This window comes from Acanthisitta chloris, unplaced genomic scaffold (genome assembly GCF_000695815.1).
Source record: "Acanthisitta chloris isolate BGI_N310 unplaced genomic scaffold, ASM69581v1 scaffold20783, whole genome shotgun sequence".
Lineage (NCBI taxonomy): Eukaryota > Metazoa > Chordata > Aves > Passeriformes > Acanthisittidae > Acanthisitta > Acanthisitta chloris.
In genome coordinates, this window is record NW_008664544.1 from 43,047 (window position 1) to 67,771 (window position 24,725).

Here is a 24,725-nt window from a genome sequence, read left to right on the forward strand (position 1 = left end):
TGCAATCAACTTTTTACACAAAACAGAATAAAGGAACCCCAAACCCGAGAGCATGTTGTAAAGAATGAAGAGTGGACCAAAATGTTATGGAGAACAAACACAAAGCAATGTTAAATATCTTTTTTTTTGCAAGTTTCATGTCATTTCATGTAAAGAAATAAATCAGGAAACAATATAAGGACCATTAAAACAGTAATCAAATAAAAATATTTGAGCATAGCTGGAGAGATGATTTGTATGGCACTTCAAAAATCAGCAAACTGCTCTAGTTGTTTCTGCATGGCTAATTTCTCTGCATTTTCTTAGAAACTCCCAGTGGCTCTGACAGCCCCAGTGACAGGGCAGGATGTGCAGACTAACCCCTCGACTCATTGAGCAGCGTCTGCAGCACAGACAGCTTCATATTTTGTGGTTTCAGGGTTGGTCATAACTTTACAGAGCAGAGTTTAACAGCGAAAGATTAATCATGAAGTGATAAACAGGATGCAGACTATTTACTAGAGGTACGAAATCCATCATTTCCCTCTGGAATATTGTTTTGGCACCGCAAGAAATGCCTCGGGACAGAGAGTCTCGTCAACGTACTCGCCCAGACAGCACAGCTTGTGTTCCGAAATACATAACTTATGCGAGTTTAAGCAGTTTACAAGAGCAAAAGTGAAAAGGGGAAACATACTGTTCTCCCGGACAAGGCAGAATTCCAAAGTGCTCTGGCTCTCCAAGGTACAGTCTAAATCTACTGGGACATTAGGTTCACTCTGCTTCTCCAGCCGATACTGAGGACCTGAAACATAAAGTAACTTGTGAAATCATCTGTTTGCTAACACAGCGATGGCTTAGCACGTTCAACTGACATGAGGTTACTCGCAGCCCAGGCAGGTGGGTGCTGATGTCCCAAAGCTCTGTGCCAAGGGAAGGGCCACGGCAGAACATGGAGGGTGATGTGGAAGGAAACAACACGTTCCTGTTGGGTTCAGCTGTTCCCAGAGTGACCTGACAAGCTCCTGTGCAACACTCCCACGTTGTTCCTGCCCCAGAGGAGCCTGTACAAAACCCTGGCCACGCTGTGAGGCTGTGGCCTGATGTAAGGAACTGGCAGTGCCTGGGAAAGGCCCCAGCAGGGCAGGGCAGGGGCAGAACCAGGCACACTGAGCTCCACGTGGCACCCTGGGAGAAGAACAGCCCCTTTCAAGGGCAGAGCTGGTGGGGACTGGCACACTCCTGCCCTCGCTCCACCCTCCAGCAGCACGGGGTGACTCCACTCCTGCTCACACTGGGGGCTGAAGTGCACACCAAGGCCTCAGCTCTGCAATTTCTGCATGATCTGGCAAAGTGACACTAAACAGACACCCGAAAAGTTTTACGTGATGCAAAGCACCTTTAACCAGGTCTTAATGCAGCAAAACCCCTAGAACTGAAATAATGAAACCTGTTCCCTCTTTATCCGTACTGAAAGTATTTCTGTTTCCTGACTTTGAAATACGAGCGTGTGTGATGAAATATTTAAAACATAAAACCCCAAACCTTCCAGCCTCGGATGGCATGCCTAAGGAATAGAACTTGTTAGCCAATTAATTTTAAATTTACTCCAGCAGAATTTCAATTAGGGCTTCTTGTTCCATCTCCCCAAAGCCAGAGAAGCACTCACCGCTCGGCCCCGGTGCATTCCCTCCTGGAATGGAACACCATGGAGCACACAGGGCCAGGATTTCTGCAGGATACAGGAGGAAAACCCAGCAGCTCCCACCCTGCCCAGCACAGCCAGGGACAGCATGTGGAGCTTGAGCAGAAAATCCCTGTCTAACCACCCACACCGTGGGCTCTGCCCGCAGTCCCCACAGTGCTTGGCATTTCCAGACACCCTTTAAGAGAGGAATGCTGATGGAACTGGAGACAGGACACAGCCCCAATACACAGCTTCCCTGAGCACACATGGAGCCCAGGAAGCATCTCACTGCATAATCAGATTAAGCATCTCCCTGCAGAAGGGAAGGCCACCCGCATACCAACAAACCAATTCTGCTGCCACTTAAGCTGCAAAGCCTTCAGAAAGGGCTTTTGAAAGCACGACCCATCAGTTCTAATTTTTAAAACTTATCCTTTCAGTCAAGACTAGAAAAAGGCCCATTCCAACTTTTATCTCCACTACAAAGTGCTGTTATCTTGGGCTGTTGTCAGGAGCTCTCTCTCTCTTTCTGCTGACAAGCAGAGACGAGAGAGATAAGATTGGGAACGAATCTCACTTCTCTGAGTAAATAAATAATCAATACTCATCTAAATGTAAATGAGAAAGTATCCCCCTCTGATAACAGGGCTCTTATCAAACAGCCAATTTTCTGCAGACATTTGGCCTCAACCAAATCACCATCATTCAGTCCCAGTCTAATGGCTAAAAATCGTAACTAAATTGAACCGATCACCAGAGATCAACTAAGTTCAGCCATGGCTACTCTGGGTTCAAATGTTTGGAATGCAATTTTTCCCCCATTAACTTTCAATAGCAATGAAGAAAACCACGGTCAGGGGTGAATCTGCACAGTAAACAACACTAACTCTGTGACAGGGAACCAGGTGTCAAACAGAGCCCAACCAAACCTCTCTCCATCTCCAAACGAGCTACTAGGCTGAAACAAGGATTATAGAAGGAATATTTAATGTTTGTGGACTTGTCAAGCCTGAACTAAAAACACCAGTATTGACAAACTCCCCAAATGGTTTAAAACTGAGCCTGCAATTTACAGTGTTAGCCCCTGCCACAAAAGACGTCCCTACACCCTGCGCATCCCTTCTCTTCCCCTCAAGAGCTCACAGAACACATCCCTACACTCTGTGCATCCCTTCTCTTCCCCTCCAAGAGCTCCCACAACCCTCACCAACACCCCAGTCCCACCAGTATTTGCTCTCAGCCGTTTCTGCTCCCTTTACAGCCTGTCCATATGTCCAAAACACTTCTGAATTTCCCATTTCCATGACATTCACCTCCTGCATTTATTGCACTGTGTGAGGAAAAGAATTCCCTTTTGTTCCAGAGAGCCACTGCCATGCTGACGTGTGGGGTGAGAAGCTCCTGTCTGTGAACAACAGGGATAAAACCCTCTCAACTCAGCATCCTCACCACAGACACCCCTTGACCCCAGCTGGGCCTTTTCCGCACTGGAGAAGACCTTCCTTCCTCAGGACCTGCTCCTCATTCTACGTGGCTGATCCAACTGTCACACTCATCTCTTTCTGCATCTCTTTATTTCTGTATTATCCCTTTGGAGACCAAATACAGCAATTAGGCCGTGGGCACGCTGGGATTTAGGGACTGGCACAGTGAGGCTCTCTGGTTTGTTCCACACTCCCTTCCTAACTCCTGATGCTCCATTTGTCTCTGCCTGCTCGGACGTGCAGCTCAAGTGCTCAGAGAACTCGCCATGACGACACTCGGATACTTCTCCTGACTGATGGGAGGTAATTAGAGCCCATCATTGAACACATATAGTTACGGCTGCTTTTCACCATGTATATTATTTTGCACTCATTGACACTGAATTCCCTCTCTCGTTTTATTGTCCTGTCACTCAGCGCTGTGGATACCTCTGCACTGCTTCACAGACAGCTTTTATTTGCACTATTCTTACCTCTTTTGTATCAACAGCACATTTTGTCACATCAGCATTCACATCCTTTCCATGCCCCACATTAAGGAACAATGCAGGTTCCACCAGTTCCACTGGAGCTCCACCAGTAACCTAGTTACTAATCACCGAGGGCCATTATTCCTATTCTCTGTTTCCTGTCTTTTAATCAATTATTAATCCATGTGAGGATCCTCCTTCTCATCCCGTGACAGCTTAATTGCTTTATGAGCCTTTGTCAAATCTTTTTGGAAATCTCAGCATGCCATGGAACCCCCATCCCATCAGATGGTCCCTGGCTCCTCACAGCCTGCTCAGGGCGTTGGAGTGTGACCGGCTCTGCCACAGCTGTGCCCACGTGTGCCCCCTGTGTTGCCTTTGTCCACATCACCTGTGAATTCTGCTCTTTGCTATGGGGTCATGCTAGTTTCACAGTTTGCCTGGTGAGGAAGTCCAGGCACACTGGTGTCTGCTTGGACTCCTACCAACCCCTGCCACCACCCACACCTGAGTGCAGCAGGTGTGAGCAACACATTACACATCCCACCAACGGTGCAGCCTCTCTACACCTAACCTCTCCCACACCTCAGTGACTGCTGACTGCTCAAAGGGGTTTGACAGAATCATGGAATCACAGAACAATTCATGTTGGAAGGACCTTAAAGTTCATCCCATTCCACCCATGCCCTGGGTAGGGACACCTCCCACCAGCCCAGTTTGCTCCAAGCCCCATCCAACCTGGCCTGGAACACTCCCAGAGATGGAGCAGCCACAGCTGCTCTGGGTAAAAGAAATAGAAAAGAAAGAGAAAAAAACCAAATAAAATAAGGGGAGAAATCAGAGCTGTGGCCGGTCAGGCAGGCAGTGGGTGCCAGGAGCAGGGCAAAGGGAAGGGGCTGTGCCTTGGCCCTGGCCACGTGCAGAGTAAGACAGGAGAGCAGTCAAAGGAACACTTACCCTTGATGTCTGGGGGACTTTTCCAGGCCCCTCCCTTGCCAAGAATTTGTGATTTACAGCCCTGGGCTCTGTGAGTGCGACTGCGCTCCCTTTAAACTCTGTTTATATTTATTTTTTTGTTATCGCCTTTTTATTATTGCTATAGAAAATATTTGCTGGAAATATGTTGCAGCTATTACAAGGTCATAAAAAAGAGGAGATTTATGTATTTCTATCATTTCAAATAGTCTGTCAGAAAGTATCAGTCGTGCTAAGTGTAAGACTGCTGGATTCCAGCGCTCCCTCTGCCAGCACATGGGCGGCAGATGGAGGGACTGAAATAGCTCCATGCGGAGGCTCCTCGGGTGCTGGTGGGGAGGAGGGAAACAGAGGCAGTGCCTCGTGCCCTGGGAGGCTCAGGGGACCCCCAGCACCCCATCAGTGCTGGGCACAGGGCTGAGGGAGGAACAGGAGTGATGTGCTGCGAGAGCAGGGAAAGTGGGAGAGGGCTCAGGCCTCCTCCTGGGGGACTGTGCTGAGAACGTGACAGAAGGGGCAGGATTCCATTGTGTGCTTGGCAATGACAATAAAACAAGGGAAAATATGTAAACAGTGCGAGAGAACTGGCTGCAGAGCAGAATGTTTACATCCCCAATCCTGCTGCTGCGAGGACATCTGAAATCTGTTTATCCGCTAAAAATCTCCAAAGCCCCTCGACACCTCCGAAGTGCAATAAAGATCTCAGCATCACAAATGCAAATACTGGTTAATAAATAAAGATATTTAGATAGTGAAAACAAACTTCGAATGCTGCGCACAAGCATGAGAGGTTTGTTTCCAGTCCAATATGTTTTTCCTTAGCTTGCACTGTTGTGACATGACTGAATCTTACACACAGTTATCTGCCTCTTCCCACAGAAATACAGATGGTTTTCGTAGAAATAAACAGTCATTTATATGAAACAATTGTAAAATAGTTTATGGAAACCAGTGGTGTAATGCATTCAAATAAATGCCAGGCCTGGCTGATGGAGAGCCAAGGTGTTAAATCACACTGCTCAGGAATTCAGCTGCGGGAAACAGATAGTAAATCCAGAGTGACAGAATTTCCAGTGATGGCAAAGGTTTCTGACATCTAGTCCAGTACACAAAAACTACAGCAGTTCAAACCTATTTTACTTAACACTACCTTGACAGCCAGTGAAATTAAAGAATTTAGTCAAAAGCCCCTTAAAAAGAAACAAACACTTCATCTCTGGATTGCTTTTCTGCAGAGCAGCAAATGTGCAGCACAGCCAGGAGCAGCCCAGGCTGAGCACAGCAGCCACAGAAGGGGTTCAGCTAATTGCTACCTCTTTGCGTTAGCAACACACAGCTCTAAATAAAGCTGAAAGGAGACAAACTCATCGTGTTTGATCTACAATGTAAAGCACCTGCAGCTGAAACACAACACGCAGACTTGATCTGTAAATCACAGCTGAGAAGAGCTGCCCTGGCAGGGCTGTGGCCCCACATCCTGGGCACAGGCTGCAGCTGCCAAACCAGGGACTGTCCTGTGCCACAGCCTCAGCTGGGAATTCACGGGCTCTCCCCACTGCCTGCATCACCCAGCGACTAAAGTGCTTTCCCCTGGCTGTGAAGACACCAGTGATGGTTCTGCACCTTAGGGCAGCATCACCCCCAGATTACACTACAGGGGGACAAACTCCCAGCAGGAGGAGCTGCTCCCAGAGGTACCAGCACAGGCTCCGTTCACCAGAGTGGGTGGAACAAACACCAAAGTCTCAGTCGCCCAAGTACTGAGCTGCACAATTTAAAATGCCATGTAAATGACAGCGTTATTACCGATCCAGGGGAACCAACAACCACATGATTTCAATACCAACAGCTCCAATATAGCCTCAGTTCAATATTTCACTTTCATTTCAGAGTCCAGGCATGAGAAACCCTCCTCACCCATCCAGGCTGATGTTCAGTCCCCCATGAGCCCCACGCACAAAGCTAAGGACAGTGCTACTCTGACCCACTACTCACACACTGCTCCTAACTCTGCTCCACGTACACCCTAACCTGTGCCCCTGCAGCGGAGCCTGCTCAGCCTCAGCAGGGTGGGGAGCAAGGGCTCGTGGAATCAATCATCCCTGCTGCAGAGCCGAGCGAGAGTCTGGAGCAGAAGGAAATCATTGCCAGCAGCTCCATCACCCTCTGCGCAGCGAGGGGCTCGCCCTGCCTGCCCCCCCTGCAGCCAGTGATCCTGCCCAGAGCATAGCCTGGCTGCGGGCAGTGAGTGCTGGGGCCAAGCCCAGCTCCAGAGAGCTGGGCACGGGGTGCTGGTGGTGCCGAGCAGGGCACAGCCTGGGTGGTGTGGGGAGGGCACTGGGGCAGTGAGCTCCACTCGCACCCAGAGAGGCCCGACCCGGGTACTGGTGTTCTCTGCAGCGCAGACCCTGCTGATGGAAACAGCTTCCTGCCAGGAAGCCCAGGACTGCCGAAGTGTTTCCAGGTAAAGCCATTCCTAACCGGGCACGAGGCTCTGCAGGGAGGCTGTAATGACCCAAAACAAAGCGCTCGGAGCCAGAGGAACTCATAACTACCATGCAGCAGCAGAGCATGCGTGTGAACACAAGGAAGCACAAATTAATTGGCTTTTCACTGTCACAGATGCTGGGGCTTCCATCCCAGGAAGAGTCAGAGCAAACATATGCATCGCCCACTCGAACATATTTACTTTTAAATTTAAACTCCTCCGTTACCATCATTCCATGACAGTAGCAAACTTTAATGACAGTTTATTCTAACTGTAGCTCATCTCTTAAAAGTGCTTTAATCACAGAGCTGTGGCTTTGCACAGCTTATCCACTTAATTCTCCTTTGAAATATCTGAACAAACACACACATGGGCACTACACACAGTCTCCCTTCCCAGCCGTTCCCTTTTGCCCCCTGCCCTGCCAGCAGGGTGGGGTGAGCAAGGAAAGCCCCAGTGAGACCCACAGCTCCTCCAGCAGCTGTTTGGGAACGGTCTAAGTCCTGGAATCTGACGTGGGAAGTGGTGCTGACACCGACATGTCAGAAGGTGAATTTTCCAGCACGACTCAGCTGTCTCCTCCCCTGCTGCTCCCCGAGCAGCTCCTCACCCGAGAGCCTCCACCTTCCGAGGGGTGACCTCAAACTTTGGGTGCACACACCTGAAACACAGAACACCCAAGCAGCAGAGCCTGGGCCTGCAGCAGGCTGTGCTCCCTGGCACCTGGGGCAGCACAGGCTCCTCTCTCTGCCCCTGGCAGCTGTAATTCCCTGATTCTGGTACAGAGACTAAATTACAATATGGAGACTCTTTTTTAACATCCTGGAATCCTTCTCTTTCGCTGTTATCCAGCTTCCTGTGGCAGTGGGATAATACCCTTAACCAGACCAGGAAGATTCTTTCAGCCTATTTCTGGTCACTTTGCACATTCTCAAGAAGGTAGAAAGCTCTGGTGACAGCTGTGAGGGACCCAAATGTTATTGCAAAGCAGCTGTTTTCATTTATAGAAAAGTATTAGTCTTTCTCCAAACTCACAGAACACTGAGCTCATAACTCTCCCTCTAACCTACGGAAAATACAGGTCACGTCTGCGCAATGTTGGCAGAAGGTTTTGTTTATAACAATTAAACTTGTGGAGCTTTTTGTTCTTAAAAGGCCTGAGCCTTCCTGGGCCGGAGATGTTTGCAGCAGAGGCAGCTATTAAATAATAGTCAGTAGCATGTTCACCCTGCAAAGAATTTCTACGCAAAATCAGGCAAGATTAATCAGACGAAGCTTCTCTGTTCACAGAAGATTTCCCACGCAGAGAGGCTGACACGGACCAGGACCAGGCAGGACCATCCCCACATTGCAGTACTTTGTGCTGTTTAGTTTTGCCTCCCAGCTGCTTTTATATACTGACACCGAGGCTTAATTTGTTTGGAAACAAAGCCTCTGCACACATTGCCTCTGCATTCTTGTTTGCTTTGCATTAGTATTTATGGCCGCTCAGCTGAGCCCTGGAGGAGAAGGCAAGTGGCATCCCAGGGAACGTGTTTGTGGGAGAGCAGCCGGGACAGACAGCTCACAGGCAGGAGAGAACTTCCAAGTGTACACACAGTCCCTGCACATATTTAATTTGAGAATCACCATGGCATCAAGACACATGAAGTATCCAGGATGAAGTCATCGTCTTATGTTCCCAAAATTGTAATCCATGTAAACATATTTCACAGGGAATACTGAACACAGGCTTTAGTGCAGAGGTAAAATACCTGATAAGATCTCCTGGCCTGCTGCACACCTTGGGCTGCTGTCAGCCCCAGCCGAGGGACCAGAGCCTCCAGCTCTGCCTTCCATCTCAGGCAGACTCTGCATTCCTTGGTCTGACTGAGCCTTCCCAAAGAGCAGGACTTAAAATGCACATCAACCACAACTCAAACTCCTCATGTGTTCACAGGGTAACACAGGAGCATCGGTAAAAGTAAGACCAGCAGAGACACACCAGACCAAGTGCACAGGAAAATCCTTTCCCAGTAAGGCAAATCCAGTTCTAGGGATAATGGTGTTTCACAGGTCTGTGCCATGACTGGTGTGACCTACAAAACCTCCTCTGCCGAGCCTGAGATTTTCAGATGAGCCTAACAGCTACCTGCTCCAGAAGTTAATACTGCTACTGATCTCTGGGGAGCAGAATTATACCGAGTACTAAACCACCCAAATCTCACCTTTGAAAACAGCTTCTCAGGACATGGTTATTACAGCAGTCCAAGATCCAGGCAGCACTGGATCTGACACTTGCACTGACAAATCGAGGAGGACAGGAGGTTCTTATGCTGCCCATCTCCAACACCAGGTCCTTCCTGCAGATCTGCCATGCTGCAGAGAGGCTTTGCAGTCACACACACCATCGGCTGCTGCAGAGCTCACAGAGATGCTCTCAGGGAGCTGCAGGCACAGCAGGAGTACACAAACCAATCCTCAAACGACCTATGGACACTCCAAGGCTGTTTCCCAGCACTCCAGCACTGCCAGGCCTGTGCCATGCCCATCCATGTCCCTGCAGCACCAACAGAGCTTTCAGCTCCCCTCTCCTCCCACCCACTGCCCACCATGCCAAGGGCATCGTCCTGTCCTCAGGCTCCTCCTCTCCCACCCACGCTATGCCCAGAAACCTCTCTCACATGAGGGGCACCCCGAGCCCCTCACAGTGCTTCCTCCTGGGCTGGAGCAGCCTCCTCCAGGAGCTCACCCCACAACAGGCGTTTCATTTCCACTCCTGTGCACTACACACTGCTGAGCATGCAATAGGTTAAACAAACTGATGATAAAGTATTCGACTTCGTTAGTTTTCATTACCATAAAAAAACATCAATTACATTTTCTGTTTTATGAGTGTACACAGGGGAATCCATTACAGTAACCAAGAGGTTATATGACTCTTTCTGCTGCTTCTTTCCTCAGCAAAAAGAACAGTTTGTTTTTAGAGCCGGTGACACCGGCGCAGAGGAGGGGAAGGCACACCGGCATATCTGCACAGACAGCTCCTACCCTGATTTATCCAGCCTGGCTCCAACTAATTAAACATCTGCCTCAACGATTTCCTCTGCAGATTTATCTTCTCCAGTATGCAGCACTGACTGGTTGTTACAGGCTCTTCCCTACCTCGCAGCCATTCCCATGTCCTTTTCCCAGTTGGTCATTTGGGCAGGAGATGACCAGCACTGCCGTTAGTGCCCTGTGGCTGGGGCAGGTCAGCAGGTCCCACAGCTCTGCTCCAGGACACCCACATCCTCTAGGGAAGGACTCGGGGCCACGGCTCAAAGCTCCAGCACATCCACGTTATTTCACCACCTGCATTTCCCCTTGACTGACTCAAACATCAGTATTTAAACATGGTCAGAGTTCATGTGCCAAAAGCCTTGAGACACCGAGAGAGCAAAATTGCAAGGAGCATGAAACAGTGTCACCAGTTTGCAATGATTTTATCTACCTAGAGCTAGGCACAATCAGAATATTCCTTCCATTTTTTCCAGCCCCTTTCCATGAAGCCAAGGCTGTACCTCACTTCTGTCTCCTACTGACCTGTACCTTCCTGCAACAAATAATCTCTACTGGCTGAATAAAGTGTTCAGAGAAAACCAGTCTCGTGTTTTTGCCCTGGTCATGCTGAACAAACTACGCAACAGGAATTCCTCAAATTCTTCCTCACCCAAAGGAGCTGACCCAGGTTTGCATTTTCCTACCAACATAGGATCAGACTGAAAAATGTCCTGTAAGTCATCATGAAAACAGGTCAGAAAAGCAACTGCTTCTACCAGTTCATGGAACAGCATAAGCTGCAACAGATCCCTCTGTCCTAAGAAGGCTGGTCCGGAGGCCCACGGAGAACAGGCAGAAAGGCTCACGGGCATCTCAGTTCGATTAAACATTCCAAAAGCTTAAATAAACACACCCAGTCTATGTTTGGTAACGACTGTGAACATGAGAACAACCAGCTTTAAAGGAAGCATTGCTGAAGGAGGAGAAAAGCTGCTCCTAAATTATGTCTTATCTCTGATTCACAACTTGGACATCCTAATCCACCTCTCAATAATGACTTGACCCACTCAGCACAGTCCTGTGCTGCCCTAATGGTCTGACCTGCCCTTCCACCCACCCCTGCACCCCCAGGGAAAGTGAGAGGCTCAGCCTCTCCCATTACAAGGAGTCCAGTGGCAGCTGAGGAATGATGACAAAATCTTTTCCTACTCCTGCTCCAGTCTCTCCGTGCCCACTGCAGTGACATCCTAGGTTCTCCCTGCCTTTAGCCCTGCAGCTTTCGCAGCCCAGCAGACCCTCCCAAGCCTCCCTGGCTCCCAGAGCCTGATCACTTCTGGGTGAGGGAAGCAATTGGGAATTCTGGAAGTTTTGGATAAGGGAAAATAATTTTATTAAGAATTTCTGATTTATCGGTGTAAGACACAAACACCAGAGCCAAGTGCCAGTACTGCATGACAGCTCCAGTGACGTACCCTGAGTGCTCTGGTCCCAGGGACCCCATGCCCAGAGCTTACAGCTCTGGCTGTGCCTAGACACGAGCAGAACCCAGACCTGTCAACACAACTGTTTGGAGAAAGCCAAACGTGTGTGTCCTTGTAAACATCCCAGTACGTAACCAAAGGGTTCATAGCTGACTTCCACTGAGGTTCTACCCACACCAGGGGTGCTGGTCGTGTCTCAGAGATAACTTACAAAAGGTAAATATTTTTCATATACAATTAGCCCCCAAATGACACATATATGCTATGTCCCTGATCCTGCCAGGGGCTGTGAGCAGCAGGGCTGAGGCAGCATGAGTGAGTGGAGGAGCTGCAGGAAAAAATGCCAGGTCCATTCCTCTTCTAAACTACTGAGCTAAAGCAACAAAACCAAAGCAACCCCAAATTTCAAACAGACAATGAGTGGAACATCTGTTACACGGAGGGGGGAAGCAGTTTAGAGCCTGAGCTAAGCGAATCCTTTAGCGACCTCCCTTCAGGGAAGGGAAATCTGACCCTGGGAAATAAATAAAAGTCACCCAAAAAGTGAACAAAAGAGGTGTTTGAAAAAACCCAACACCATTCATCGCCGCTAACGACTCGTTCATTATGAGTGATGATGGATAAAGACTTCTCATGCTGAGATGAAATCAAGATTTATATGCATTGTTTCCTCTCCCAACTTGTGGGAAGATCATCATCATTTAATTCTATCTCTGCGGCCAGTGATGGGCATCCAGAGAGCTGGTTCTCACACGGCGCAGTCAGCTGGCACATCTGGCGGTGGCGCCGCACCGAGCATGGCCCTGGCCACGCGCCAACCCGCGCAGACCTGGCAGCGCTCGTCCAGCTCTGCTCCCCCACCCCCTCTCTTTACGAGAATCAGATTTTCATTGCTCCCTTCAATTGCTCTTCTCTGCCATTTTTTACAGCTCTTATCGTTCCCTTAGAATATGGCCTTGAGACAGCTCATCCGTGTCCTTCACTGTGTTATCTCTTCTAACTTTTATTAAAACTTCAGCTCTCATCTGAAGATAGCTAATTAAATCCATGACAGATTATACACACGCTTAAAAACTGCACTGAACTACTTCTTCTCCAGAGCACAGTGCTGATTTTCCTTCCCCACAGTTAAGACTGAGGCTGTATAAAGAGGTTCCATTCATTTACAAAGACAAGATCCTTATCTTTCCCCCCTATATAGATGGGTTTATATTAAAGTTCCTTTGTTGCGTGACAAGACTCGGTGCAATTTCTCTCGGTAATTATTTCTTGTTGCTGGCTGTTTCTCTCAGCCTTTTCCTTTTGAAATACATACACTAACAAATAGGTGGATGCACATTTCCCCCCCGGAAAAGCATTGCTTCGAAATAGAAATGTACATTTTCTTGCTGAAGTGTTGATATGCCTTAACTCTAACAGCACAATTTTGACAACACCGCAGAAAGTAAATGTTTCAGTTTCTCTACAAGCAACCATGAGTCCCTGAAATTATTTAAAGTCACACTAAGCACCATTTTCTTACCCAAATTAAAAGCATATATACAAACTGTCGTGGGCTGGGCTGGCTGCACTCCCACCCATCGTCCCAAACTGCCACAAGCTGGACCTGAATGCAAATGGCTTTGTTATCCTGGATAAATATTTGCAGGATTGGATATACTGCTCTGCAGCAAAGACTGTGCAGCTCCTGCACTGTCAGCTCTGTGCCAGAACACAGACCTGTGCCCAGAACCGCTGAGTGGGGCTGGGACACAACCCCCAGAACCTGAGCAGTGTTCACAGCAGTTACAGAGACAGAATATGCTCCTGCAGAAATCACCCTGCCCTCCAGAAAACATGAGGAACAACCCACCTGAGCCTCTCTGCGATCCCTTCCTTCTCTTTAAGGCCTTTTGTAAGATATCCTTCATGGTGACCTTCATACTGTCCACCTGAATAAGTGAGAATCCATGAGCAGCATTTCTGCAAGACAGATGCACATGCAGTTTTACAAAACAATCATCACCGGCAGCTCCCCGCAGTCGTCGTTAGCTTCAAGCAAAGCACTCGTTAGGCACACGGTTAACGAAGTTGGGCTGTGAAGGGAAGTTAAAGGAGAAACTGAGCAAACATCCTTAGCAAGGCAGAGACAAAACCAGAGAAAATGGATTGACATTCAAGGGGTGTATGGATTCCCTAATGTATTGCTGTTTTTGATCACTTTGTGCTCACCATTACAAGAGAAAAACGAGCCAATGTAGCTGGGGGCTCCTCAGCACGTGTCGGTGGGGTGTTTCACAGCACAGGGCAGAGAAGCAGTTTGCAGGGACATTTTCATCCGTGCCCCAGACATAACAAACCACTAGGGAGAAGTGGTGGGACATCCCTTGGCTCTGCAGCACTGCCGGGGTATTACTCCATGCATTATTTCAAACCTCAGTAAGGTGCTTTTTTGGACACATTTTAGTGAGCACAATGGCACAAAATCTCCCAGAAACATGCCAGTAGGTCCTTGTCCTGGCCATCACCCACGCAGGGGGAAGGACTGGAAAAAGCACGGGGATGGCTATGGAGGCACCCCTGGGGAAGCAGAGAGGATGGCTCTATCACAGAAGAGACACTGGATGAGCATATCAGCAAATTTTGCCCCTTAGCCCTCGCAGTCAGTCTCGGCTTGTGTCAGTAGATGTCACTGCAGACAGTTCCAGGGAAATCCGAGCGCTGAGGGCTCCCACCGGAGAGATTGCTCTGCATGGAAAAACTGGTTTGCAAAGCTATTTGGGCAGGAGGAGGAGCTTTGTATCTGGCAACCAGGAATTTTAATCAGAGAGTAGAGCTCTATATGAACAGCACAGCTGGAATATTTTTACAAGCCACTGGCAGTCGAAAGCAATCCAAGCCACACAAGTACATCCTGAAAAACGAGACCATGTTACATGCCACTTTGAGGCACAAACGCTGGACTATGGGTTGGAGCCCAGGTCACATCAGATGTGCCATGCCCAGCTGGGATGGACACAGACCCCCAGCCACTGACCATGGCTGGACATGGTGCCTAGGACCCTCCTGCTAGGCACAGGTGCCTGTCCTGCAGCCACTCAGTGCCCAGGAAGGTCCTGCTGGGCACAGCTCCCTGTCCTGCAGCCACTCGTGCTCCTGGGGCCACCAGCCCAGCCCGAGCCCTGCGGATCCCCCACTCTGGTGTCAGACGCTGTTCCCCTCTCCCTGCCTGTGCCTTGGTCTCATCTGAATCTCATTTTCAATTCCCTTTGTTCCTGGCAAAATGAAACTGCCTAAAAGCCCCAAATTTATGTTCTCCAGACCATTTATTATTTATAACTCTATCTCACTCATCTTCAAACCAAATATTCCCGATCTTTTCATGCATCCACTTCTCCCTTCTGCCTGTGCTGCGTCGAGTGCAGCAGGAGCAGAGCTGAGCCCGGTGCTCCACAGGAGGGAGTACCACCCTGCGCCACCCTGGGGACAGCGCAGGGCACAGGGCTCTGACCACTGCCCTGCGGTGAGCAGGGACAGTCCTCAGCTCCTCACCGAGGAGCAAACACCCCCTGAGCTGCTGCGGAGTCCCAGGAGGTCCCACCCTTTGCCCAGCAGTGCCCTGGCCGAGCCCTCGCTGCCCAGGGGCCTCATAGCTGCAGCCCCAACTGACCTGGTGAGCAAAATTCAGCCCATTTTTAAGGAGAAAAACCTCTTCTACAATTATGATTACAAGAAGGGAACTGGACCAAGCCATCACAGCACCTGGTGCCTCCAGGTCATGCATACAAAGCTCTGCAACACCGGCAGGAAGTTTCCAGAGAACTCCAACCAAAATACAGCTAAATAAATGAAAATACTGCAGGGAAAAAAGAAACAGCAAAGGCAAAGGATGTTTTCCAAAACCTCCCATGGCAAAACAATTGTGCCCTTAGTATAACCCCCAAGCAGAGCAGGCCCTGCAGCTCCCACCACGGAGCAGCCAACGGCACACGGCCCCAGCTCACATCCCGTGGCTGAGGAACGTCCCAAAAATGGGAGGTTCTCTCTCGGATCCTGGCACTTCACTGCTGAAGAGCACAGGCTGCCGTGACCCCGTTCTGCTCCGGCCGTCCCAGCTCGGCCGGCGCTTCCCGTTGAGCAGCTGCTCTGAGAACTGTCAGCCCCATTTCCCTGACACCCCATTACTAACCCCTGCCTGAGCCATGACCACTCTTTGCCTCAGGAGCTGGATCTCATCCCAGAACAATCTCCAAAAGTTTATTTTACTGATCAAAGCAAAATAAGAAACCCTCTGTGTTTGACTATATTTAGTGTGCGATCCGTGTGCAAGGCCTTGGCAGGGCTGGTGAAAGGCAGAGCTCTTCCAAACTCTTGGCTGTTTGCTCTGGAGCAGAGCCAGAGGGTCCCCAGCCCCGTCCCGTTCAGCCACTGAGCTCTCCCTGCCCCAGCCCTGGGTTCCCTCTCACAATGGGACCTCAGTACAACTTTTCAGCACTCAGCAAACCCACACATCCGAGCCGAGGGTGGATGTAAGCCCAGAGCAAAGAGCTCCTGTCGTCATCCTGGGGCCAGGCCAGTGTGTCAGAGCACGTTTCCTGTGCCCAGAGGAGAAGCCCTACAGGATCACACAGTCACAGAATAGTTCAGGTTGGAAAGAACCTCTGAAGACCATCTAGTCCAAACTCCTGCCCAGGCAGGGTCACCTAGAGCAGGTGACACAGGGACATGTCCAGGTGGGCTTGGAATGTCTCCAGAGAGGGAGAATCCACAATCTCCCTGGGCAGCCTGTTCCCTCCATGGAAAGAAGTTCTTCCTCATGCTGAGGTGGAACTTCTTGTCGTGTAGTTTTGGCCACGACTCCTTGTCCTGCTGCTGGATGTGCTGTCTGGCCATCCTGGAGTCACGCTCCATGCCAGAGCATCTACAGCACCATCAGTCCACCACAGCACTCCACTGTGTGACCACAGCACAGGAGGCTCTGCTGGAGAAACACCCCCAGCTCAGCTCACCCTCCCCAGCTTGCTCTGCACTGCCCACGGGCACAGACTGTCCTTGCTCAGCCCAGCACACCCTCAGCTGTGCTCACAGAGGACACGTTCCACCTCGCTCTGTAGGGTGTGATACCTTCATTTCAATCCACGTGCTGAGAACAGCACAGACGAGCAGATGCTGGTCAATCAATTAAAACTGCTGCTGGCAAATTGGAAGCCAAAGAAATTCCTTAGCTTGTATTTTCTGTCATTTTGCAAAAACATACCTGGGTGACAAGGTTAAATCAAGCAAAGGAAATCCCTGGCACTTATCATCCACAGGCATTACTGATAAATTGTGCAGTGGAGGAATAAAGGATTACCTTCTGTATTTTTTCATTACACTTTTCTTTTGTTACAGAATACATAAATCCATTGTGGCACAATGTAATATGTATCATCGTGCTACACCTGTGGACGTTTCATAACGGCTGCCATGTCTGTGCAGTCAGGAATGATAAGTGAACCACCCGTGAATGTTAATGATAGTGATCATTCTGCGGTAACTTGGCTTTCCATCTTCTTTTACAGCCTCCGCGCCGGAGCCAGGGTGGCAAGGTTCAGGAGAGGGAAAGAAACAACAGCAGAGCAGGAGCTGCCGTGGGAACGGGCAGGGACCCCCACGGGCTCCGTTTGCGCCACGCCACGAAACCACCAGAGCTGGAAGGACAAAAGGCTCCTGCTCCGGACAAGAAATGAACTTTGCCAAAAGCTTCTTCCCAGTCTGGAGCTGTTTTTAGTATTTTTAACACAGAAGTGGAATTTATTCTGCAGAACTGAAGTTTCTAGCACCAAAAGCTCTGGCACAGCGCCTGGCACGGCCAAGGAGCCTGGGAGTGACTAACAGCACTTTGTCCTTGGACAGCACAAGTGAGCCAAGACTGAAATCCCAGCAGACACTATGGGCTCAGCCTGAGCTGGGCAATGTTTTAGATAAAGTGCACAGTGATAGGAACCAGAATAAGTAATGCCAGCCATGAGTTTTATCCTGAGCCTAAATGATCTGCTTTTGTGTGCCTCGGGTTGGCCTTGGGCAGCTCTGTGCACTCCTGAGTTTGAGAGGCTGCATTCTGGCACTACTCCAACTGCCATCAGACCTCTGGAGTCTGCAGCCCTTCTGGGGGTCCCTCTCCACTCTGCTGGGATCCACATTCCTGACTCCAGCACCCATATTACCTGTCCTCAACTGGCACACTATGGATACTCCACAATGCACTATGCAGGTGACCATGTGCAGCCCAGGACCTGCAGGGAGTACTGCTAGAGTCCGAGACAAAACATACCACAGAGCTCTGAGTCTGAATGCACAATGCCAGCCTGGAGCTTTGAAAAGGTTTCAAACCTTAAACTACCAGGTATGGAAGAGGAGATGCCTTGAAAATCCGTATATAATAGTCAAAGCAATTTAAGTGCAATATCAAAACAGAAAAAGTGCCACAGAGCAGAGGAACTGGATGCCAAATTTCCTCTGCGTGCCAACTGGCAGCTGAGCTACAGCTCCTCGAAACACCATTAGACCAAGTGTGTCAAGTTGCAATAATAACATTTCAAGGGAAAAAGCCCTAATGATGGCACAGATTTATTTTAAGCCTCTCAGGTATGACCTCACTGCCTTGAGAAGTGTGTATTTCTGGGGCTCTGTTTGCCTCCTCCTCAGCAGCCGCAGGCTGTGAGCGAGGGCTGTGCCTGACACTGCACAAAGCTCTGCCTTCCACAGCAGCATCTTCCAAAAGCATCACTCGCTAGACTAATGGGCAATGAGAAGCCAGAATGACTGCCCTCCGTCTTCTCCTTGTGTAACTTTGCCAGAGTCCTTGGAACTTGCCAAATTCGGTCATGCCTGCTTAGCTTGCTCGACTGATTGTGCCAGAAAAGAAAATAAGACACAGATGTATTTGAGCTCTTTGAGATGCCAGTAAGAGCGACAGCTAATGGCTTCATTTCGACCCTCCCCTACCAGCTGGGCACAGGTGGGGGGATAATGAGGTCCCTCTCCCTAATCAAACTCAATTATTTACTACTCTGTACAGCCACAAAGACATCCACATCCAGCTTGGAATATAAACTGCACTGTGGGCTACTTCCAGCCACCGCCTCTGGGCATTTATAACCAGCTCAAGTGGCTCAGAGTTTGCCTTGGCAGGAGTTGAAGTGTATAAAGTTCTGCAAACTGCTCCTGCTCAAACTCATCCTGCTGCAACAGTGTCCCTGGCAGGGCTGCACTGCTGCCAGCTCTGATTCTCAGCACCCGAAGGCACATCCCATGCGGGACAGACAGCTCAGGGAAGAAAGGGCTCCAGCACAGAGCTCCTCACCAGCACCAGTGTTTTCCAGCAGGGATTCAATATCAATAGACATTACAAGCCACAAGGCTGACATGGCAGCAGCTGAAATACTTCAGCACAAGGAGGGAAAAAAAAAAGAGATGCAAAATATAAAGGCACAATTACATGCACTAGTAGGGTGACAGGGAGGAGGGAGACACAGAATTTACACCAGATCCCTACACAAATTAGACAGCACGCACATTTACATCACAGTGCTAATGATCTCTTGATCAAGTGATGATCAAGTAATCCTCTATTCTGGGGGACACATTAAATATTCTAATTTCAACCTAACTCTTTATGCAGGAAGCACAAGCAATTTCTAATCAACGTGTGGACACAGGAACAACCAAACCAACCCTCTTGGAGAAGCACTGCTCATGATGCAGTTGTCCTACTTCTCCTCAGCAGCACCTTCCAAGCTAGAGGAAAGCTCCTCACATCAGCACAAATGACTGCAAACCAAAATACTTCACTCCTTCTGCAGGACCTGCAGCTGGACCTTAGTCCTGCTCCAAGCTGCAGCCACAGCACTGCTGGCTGGGCTGGATCGCCCCGAGGTCTCTGGGCTCACACAGGAACACCAGAGCTAACCCCCAGGCCCTGAGCCAACACCTGTTCACTGCACTGACACACCAACCCCAGCTCAGGCACCGAGTGCAGGCACTGGGGGCTAGGGAGGAGGTGGTTGGGAAGGAAAGGGAACCTTTTCCTGACGAGAAATCAGCAACAATTAGAATCATCTAATGACACACCTCTCACTTGGTCTACCTGCAACAAACACCCATGAGCCTGTCTGAAGGCATGGAATTGGAACAGAATTTCCTCTATACCTGCTGTACTTTTCTGGGGATATCAAAAATGCAGGATAACCTTGGAGATAAACGCTCATGGAATCATCACACTAACAGAATTCATGGCACTAGCGCTGGCTTGGGGGAAATGCATGCAGGAGATTCCCTCTCCAGGTGTGTCAGGTGGAAAGACCTGGATATTCTGCAGCTCCGTGGGCTGAGGTTGTCTGGCTCTGCTGGGGAACTGTGACCCCCCAAATCGAGATGGACCTTGCAGTGAGCCTGGAGAGGTTTCCCTGCATCCCTTCCCTCCCCACAGCCTCAGCCCAGCACAGCCACAGCCTCGACCTTGAGCAACTCATCTGTAAGTGCTGTGGGCAGAATGTTTGTTCTCCTGGTGTCCGAGTGCAGTGAACAAAGTCAATGTGGCCTTTGGGAACACACGTGGGATCCTGGCAAGGGCTTTCTGCAGGATGCTTTAGGATGTCTCTAACAAACACAGTACACAATAAAGGATATAAAAACTAATTAAGTAGGCCAGAATTCTTTTAAGTGTCTGATTATTCACAACTGGAAGCAGCTGTAGTGCTAAGAAATGTAAGTGATGTCCAATAACCAGGAAAACCCTATTAGCATTTTCATTTCGAGAGCTCCAAGCATGAAATATTTTTCCCAAGTAACAAGTGGCTTCTGCTCCTGGTATTTTGTTCTAGTAATTAAGGCCTTCTGATGGTTTAAAAGATTTTTCGCTCACAAGTAAAGAAAAATAAAAGTGATCAAGCACAGTACATATCCCTACTTCACTGATAAGGATGTAGCAAATGCTTGTGGAGCTACAAGCCAGACAAGCATCACCTGCAGAGTGGGGAACCACCTGGACAGAGGCATCACCTGCAGAGCATCACCCATACACTAGGCCCCTACATTTTGATAAACTCAGCTGAAGAAAGGCAGAGAAGGAACAAGCTAGGAGGTGTTCCAGCATGGGGAGGTGTCCCAGCACAGGAAGGTGTCCCAGGACAGGAAGGTGTCCCAGCACAGAGCTGCTCCCAGGGAGGTCCCAGCCATACTCACATGCGCACAAAGAGTGACTGTTTGGCTGCCAGGCCGGGGGATGGGTACTTTTCCACTAGTGCCAGAGTGCTGAAGCCAAACTTGTGAATGGGCTCATTGGAATCCAAGGGTGGAAAATCCGTGTCGACCTCGCCGTCGTCCTCGGCGATGTGGAGGCAGTAGGCATTGACGTTGTCGCTGGAAGACACATGAAGCAGGCTTAGTTGGGAGGCAGCAGCACAACCAGGTGAGTGCAGCCCATGGACACCAGTCACCAAACGCTGGAGAGATGCATCTGTACAGGAGGAATACTCTGCAGAGCCACAGATGACACCTCCATAAATACGTCCCCAAAAGTCTCAACATATCTTACTGCCATAACCATCCAGTGATAGAAAACTCCCAAACCTCAGAGCAAAGCAGTCAGTCTTCATCATTAACTGCACTGCAAGAAAACCTGACAGTGATTAAAATACACTAAAGTCTCTGAAAGTTTCATGACTTCATAAAGCTGTGAGTAACATTGCTCCATTTGTGAGAATTTATTTGTCTGATGACTGCAGTTCAGAACTGAGGGCAAACAGAGTCTGCATTTTTTCTGTGAACATTTACTGTCTGTAGGCCAGAGGAGCAGAGAGTGCTCTGGGGCAGGTAAACAGGGTAAGGAACTACGGGAAAAGTAAAAACACAGTAGCAGTGATTAGCAGAAGAGTTACTTTCCCCAAATATCTAAGAAGTTCAGTCACTAGAAGCAGCTAAAACTAACAGAGACCAACTAGCAGATTTAACTGGCACAGAAAGCAGAAGAGCTGAGCCTTCCTTCCCACAGGTGAAAACCCACAGGGAAACAACCACCCATAGCTCCCCAGGAGGTACTAATGATGCCTCCCCAGCGCTGCAATCCCTTTGAGCTGCAGCTGCAGCTGGAGCTGTTGGCCCGAGGAGCAGAGCTCTAGCAGCCCTGGCAGCTCGAGGCCCTCCCGCCGCGCCACAGGGCCCGGGCAGTGCCCTGCTCCACTCTGCAGCTTAAATTTGGAGTTTTAATTGCATGATTGATGCTTAAATTAATTAATTGCAAAGTGTATGCTAATTGTTTAATTGGTCGCTTGATCTGTATAGATCATTTTTTGAATTAAATGAGTTGATTTACAAAGTTTATTGATTGGATGTGACAATGAATTATTTCACTCGCTACCTGATTTGCAATTTTCTCAATTAATTCACAAACCTTTGGTTGCAACTGTGTTTTACTGGGAGTGCTTAGTGCAGGTGATCTATAGGCACCTTGTCATGGCTCAGATGTTAGGCACAGAAAACAGGGAACAGTGACACATTGCTGTGAGTGGAAGCTGGGAATCTGCTAACGAAAAGGGAACTCAGTAATGTTTGGCACCCTGAATTTCAAACATTCTACCATGGTAGCAGATAAACTTTTTCTGACTCTCTGGGCTGTTATGAGGACCTGGAACACTGGTGCCAAATTAGTTTTCAGGGATCTGGGTAAAGGGAGGGCTGGACGTTAGGAACACACACACTGACCACAGCGACTGACAGATGGAACTGCTTTCCTCAGTCCTGAAAACGGCAACTGCATTTGAATTGTGCATCTCATACTACTCCATTCCTAGAGAGGGATTTGGTTTTTTTTTGCAGGCAGAATCATTCCAGCACTCTGCCAAGGGCTGGTGAGAGAACAGCCCATGAGGTTACGACCCAAGGTGGTGTGCAAGGGCCACGACAGGGCTGCTGACACTGACAGTGGCTCCTCCTACCAAGAGTCTGAGCAGAGACAAATCTAACACAACAACAACAAAGAGGCAGTCTAACTGACTGCGGACTGTTCTCAAAGCTGTCAGCAAGTGCTCACTACTACAGACTCTCCCGTCTACTGTTTAGAGAAAGAATTAGGCAGTAATATATTCTTCTCCTAAAGACACAGGGTTTGTTTCTCCTAATGACAAAGTCTACAACGTCCTTGTTGTTCTCCCCAGTGCCACCAGTAGGTACAGTTGCCACTCTGTATCCCTTGGCTACCTCGAGTGCAGTGCCACAGAGATCCCATTTCGCCTTTTCCACTCCCACCTGCCTGACCCAGGAACAAAAGGCCAATGCAGAAGGGACATCTGACACGAGCTCCTTCCTTACTCGGAGTACGAGAACTGGTTAGATAACTCAGGCCTTGCTCCAGACTGGCAGTCAGCAATACTCAATAAAGAGGATGGAAAGATGAGAAACAATTAATTAAGAACTGCGTAAGAAAACAAACCTCTTGGAATCTCAAGGCTCTGCCCCTTGCCCTGAGCATTTGTCCCCAGACTGTCGATTGCTGCTGTGTCCAACTTGTATTCTCGGGAGCTCACACCTCCATCATTTATTCCACTCTTCCTGCCCCGAGATCTGATGACATTAGACAGCCTCCTTGCTCATGATCACTTTGTGACACATCATAACAACTTATCCTTCCAGGCAGACAGTGACATTCATTTCCTCCCACTGCCTTTTGCTGTGGGCAGCGAGGGGCCACGGAGCACCCGTGGGCACCGCTCCACACGAGGTGAGCTGTGCTCCAAAAACACCTGTGTGTCCAGGGACTCACATCAGTGCTGCCTTACTCGTTAAAAAGGAACCTCGTCGTGCACAGAGGACACTGTTTTGAACTAGTGATATAGCAAACACGAATTAGCAACAGCACATGAAATGGCACCATCTGTGAATGGTTTTATACTTCTTCTCCAGTGTAAAAAAATGACAAATCAAACCCAAGAGTTTAACCCCAGAAACATCTTGTGTGTCTGCTGAGAAGAGCTAAGGGAAATCCTATATCCAAGGCAACAATATCCATGAAGCTGTTTCCAAGAGGGACTGTTTCCTGTGTGCCCTGAACCTTCGGCACAGAAACCACCACAGCCTAACGACAGGAGCTCCCAGCACCTCACAACTGGACCACAACAGCAGATTGACTACTGAACCCTCGAGCACTCCTGAAAAATGCTGAAAGAGCAAACTGTAAAATCCAGGACCAAACCCCCACCCCATTCACCCAATATCCCAGGAACAACAGACATGAAATTTGGCTCAGAGAGAAAAAAACCAAGCAAAACCATCAGCCTCCTTTGCAGCAGGGATGTCCCACCAGTGCCTGTTCCTCACAACTCTGTAACAAACTGCTTCAAGTTCTCATTTCACATTCTCTGACACAGTAAAACCAGAAGTATTTTACAGAACCGTTCTAAACCAAAAGCTGCTCAGGTGAGCTCTGTTTATGCACCTTCCAGGATAAAGGAGTGGCTCTTCCTAGGCCCACGAGTGCTCCAGCACAGCGAAGGGACTTACAGAGGAGTTTGGGATTGTATTTGGCACCTTGTGATCTCAGCCAGTAAGAGCACTACCAAAAACTGATAGGACATGAAATAACAAATGTCTCTGTGGCATCAACAGAGATAAGGTTTGCATTATTTTTACACAGCTTTGAAATTAGGATTCATTTCCAAGGTTTCCTGTGGACCATTACCCAGCACCCAACAGCTAACTGAGAGGGAAGTGGCTGGAGGTGCACGTGTGCTGCTCACAGGGAAACACTCCCAAATGTGTAGGTGCTCTCTCTAAGACTGATCTAACCAAAAACTGACATGGAAACCCGTTTCACCATGCAAAAAGGCTGCAGAGGAGAAAATGAGAGATGAAGAGGTAGTAAAGAAAGACCATTACTTCAGTTTGGGTTCCCGTCCCTCACTTGTATATTGCCAGCAGATGAGTCCGATCAGGTCGTGCACCTTGGCGTTGGCTATGGTCACCACTGTCATGGGCTGCAGTTTGTCCTGGCTTGTGTGCAGTGGGAGGTAGACATCAATTTTTTTGGTTGCCGTTGTACCAACATGACCCTGCCAAGAAAACATGTTTCATTAGAATGCATACAAAAGTATGACAGAGCTAACACAAAACCTGGGAATTCTCTTC

General features: G+C 49.0%; 1 protein-coding gene across 2 annotated transcripts in view; it reads right to left on the reverse strand.

Moving 5' to 3' along the window:
- MAPKAP1 (mitogen-activated protein kinase associated protein 1) overlaps positions 1–24,646 on the reverse strand; it is a 44,889-nt gene extending 20,243 nt beyond the window's left edge. Inside the window, exons 1-4 of one of the 2 annotated variants that reach the window (XM_009071407.1) lie at positions 24,477–24,646; positions 20,790–20,966; positions 13,438–13,547; positions 677–784 (exon numbers count right to left, since the gene is read on the reverse strand). In XM_009071407.1, coding sequence (XP_009069655.1) covers positions 677–784; positions 13,438–13,547; positions 20,790–20,966; positions 24,477–24,571 — 490 coding nt within the window. In that variant the 5' untranslated portion in view covers positions 24,572–24,646. The remainder of the gene's footprint in view (positions 1–676; positions 785–13,437; positions 13,548–20,789; positions 20,967–24,476) is intronic. The other variant, XM_009071406.1, reaches the window with a different exon arrangement.
- Between the last annotated feature and the right edge of the window lie 79 nt (positions 24,647–24,725).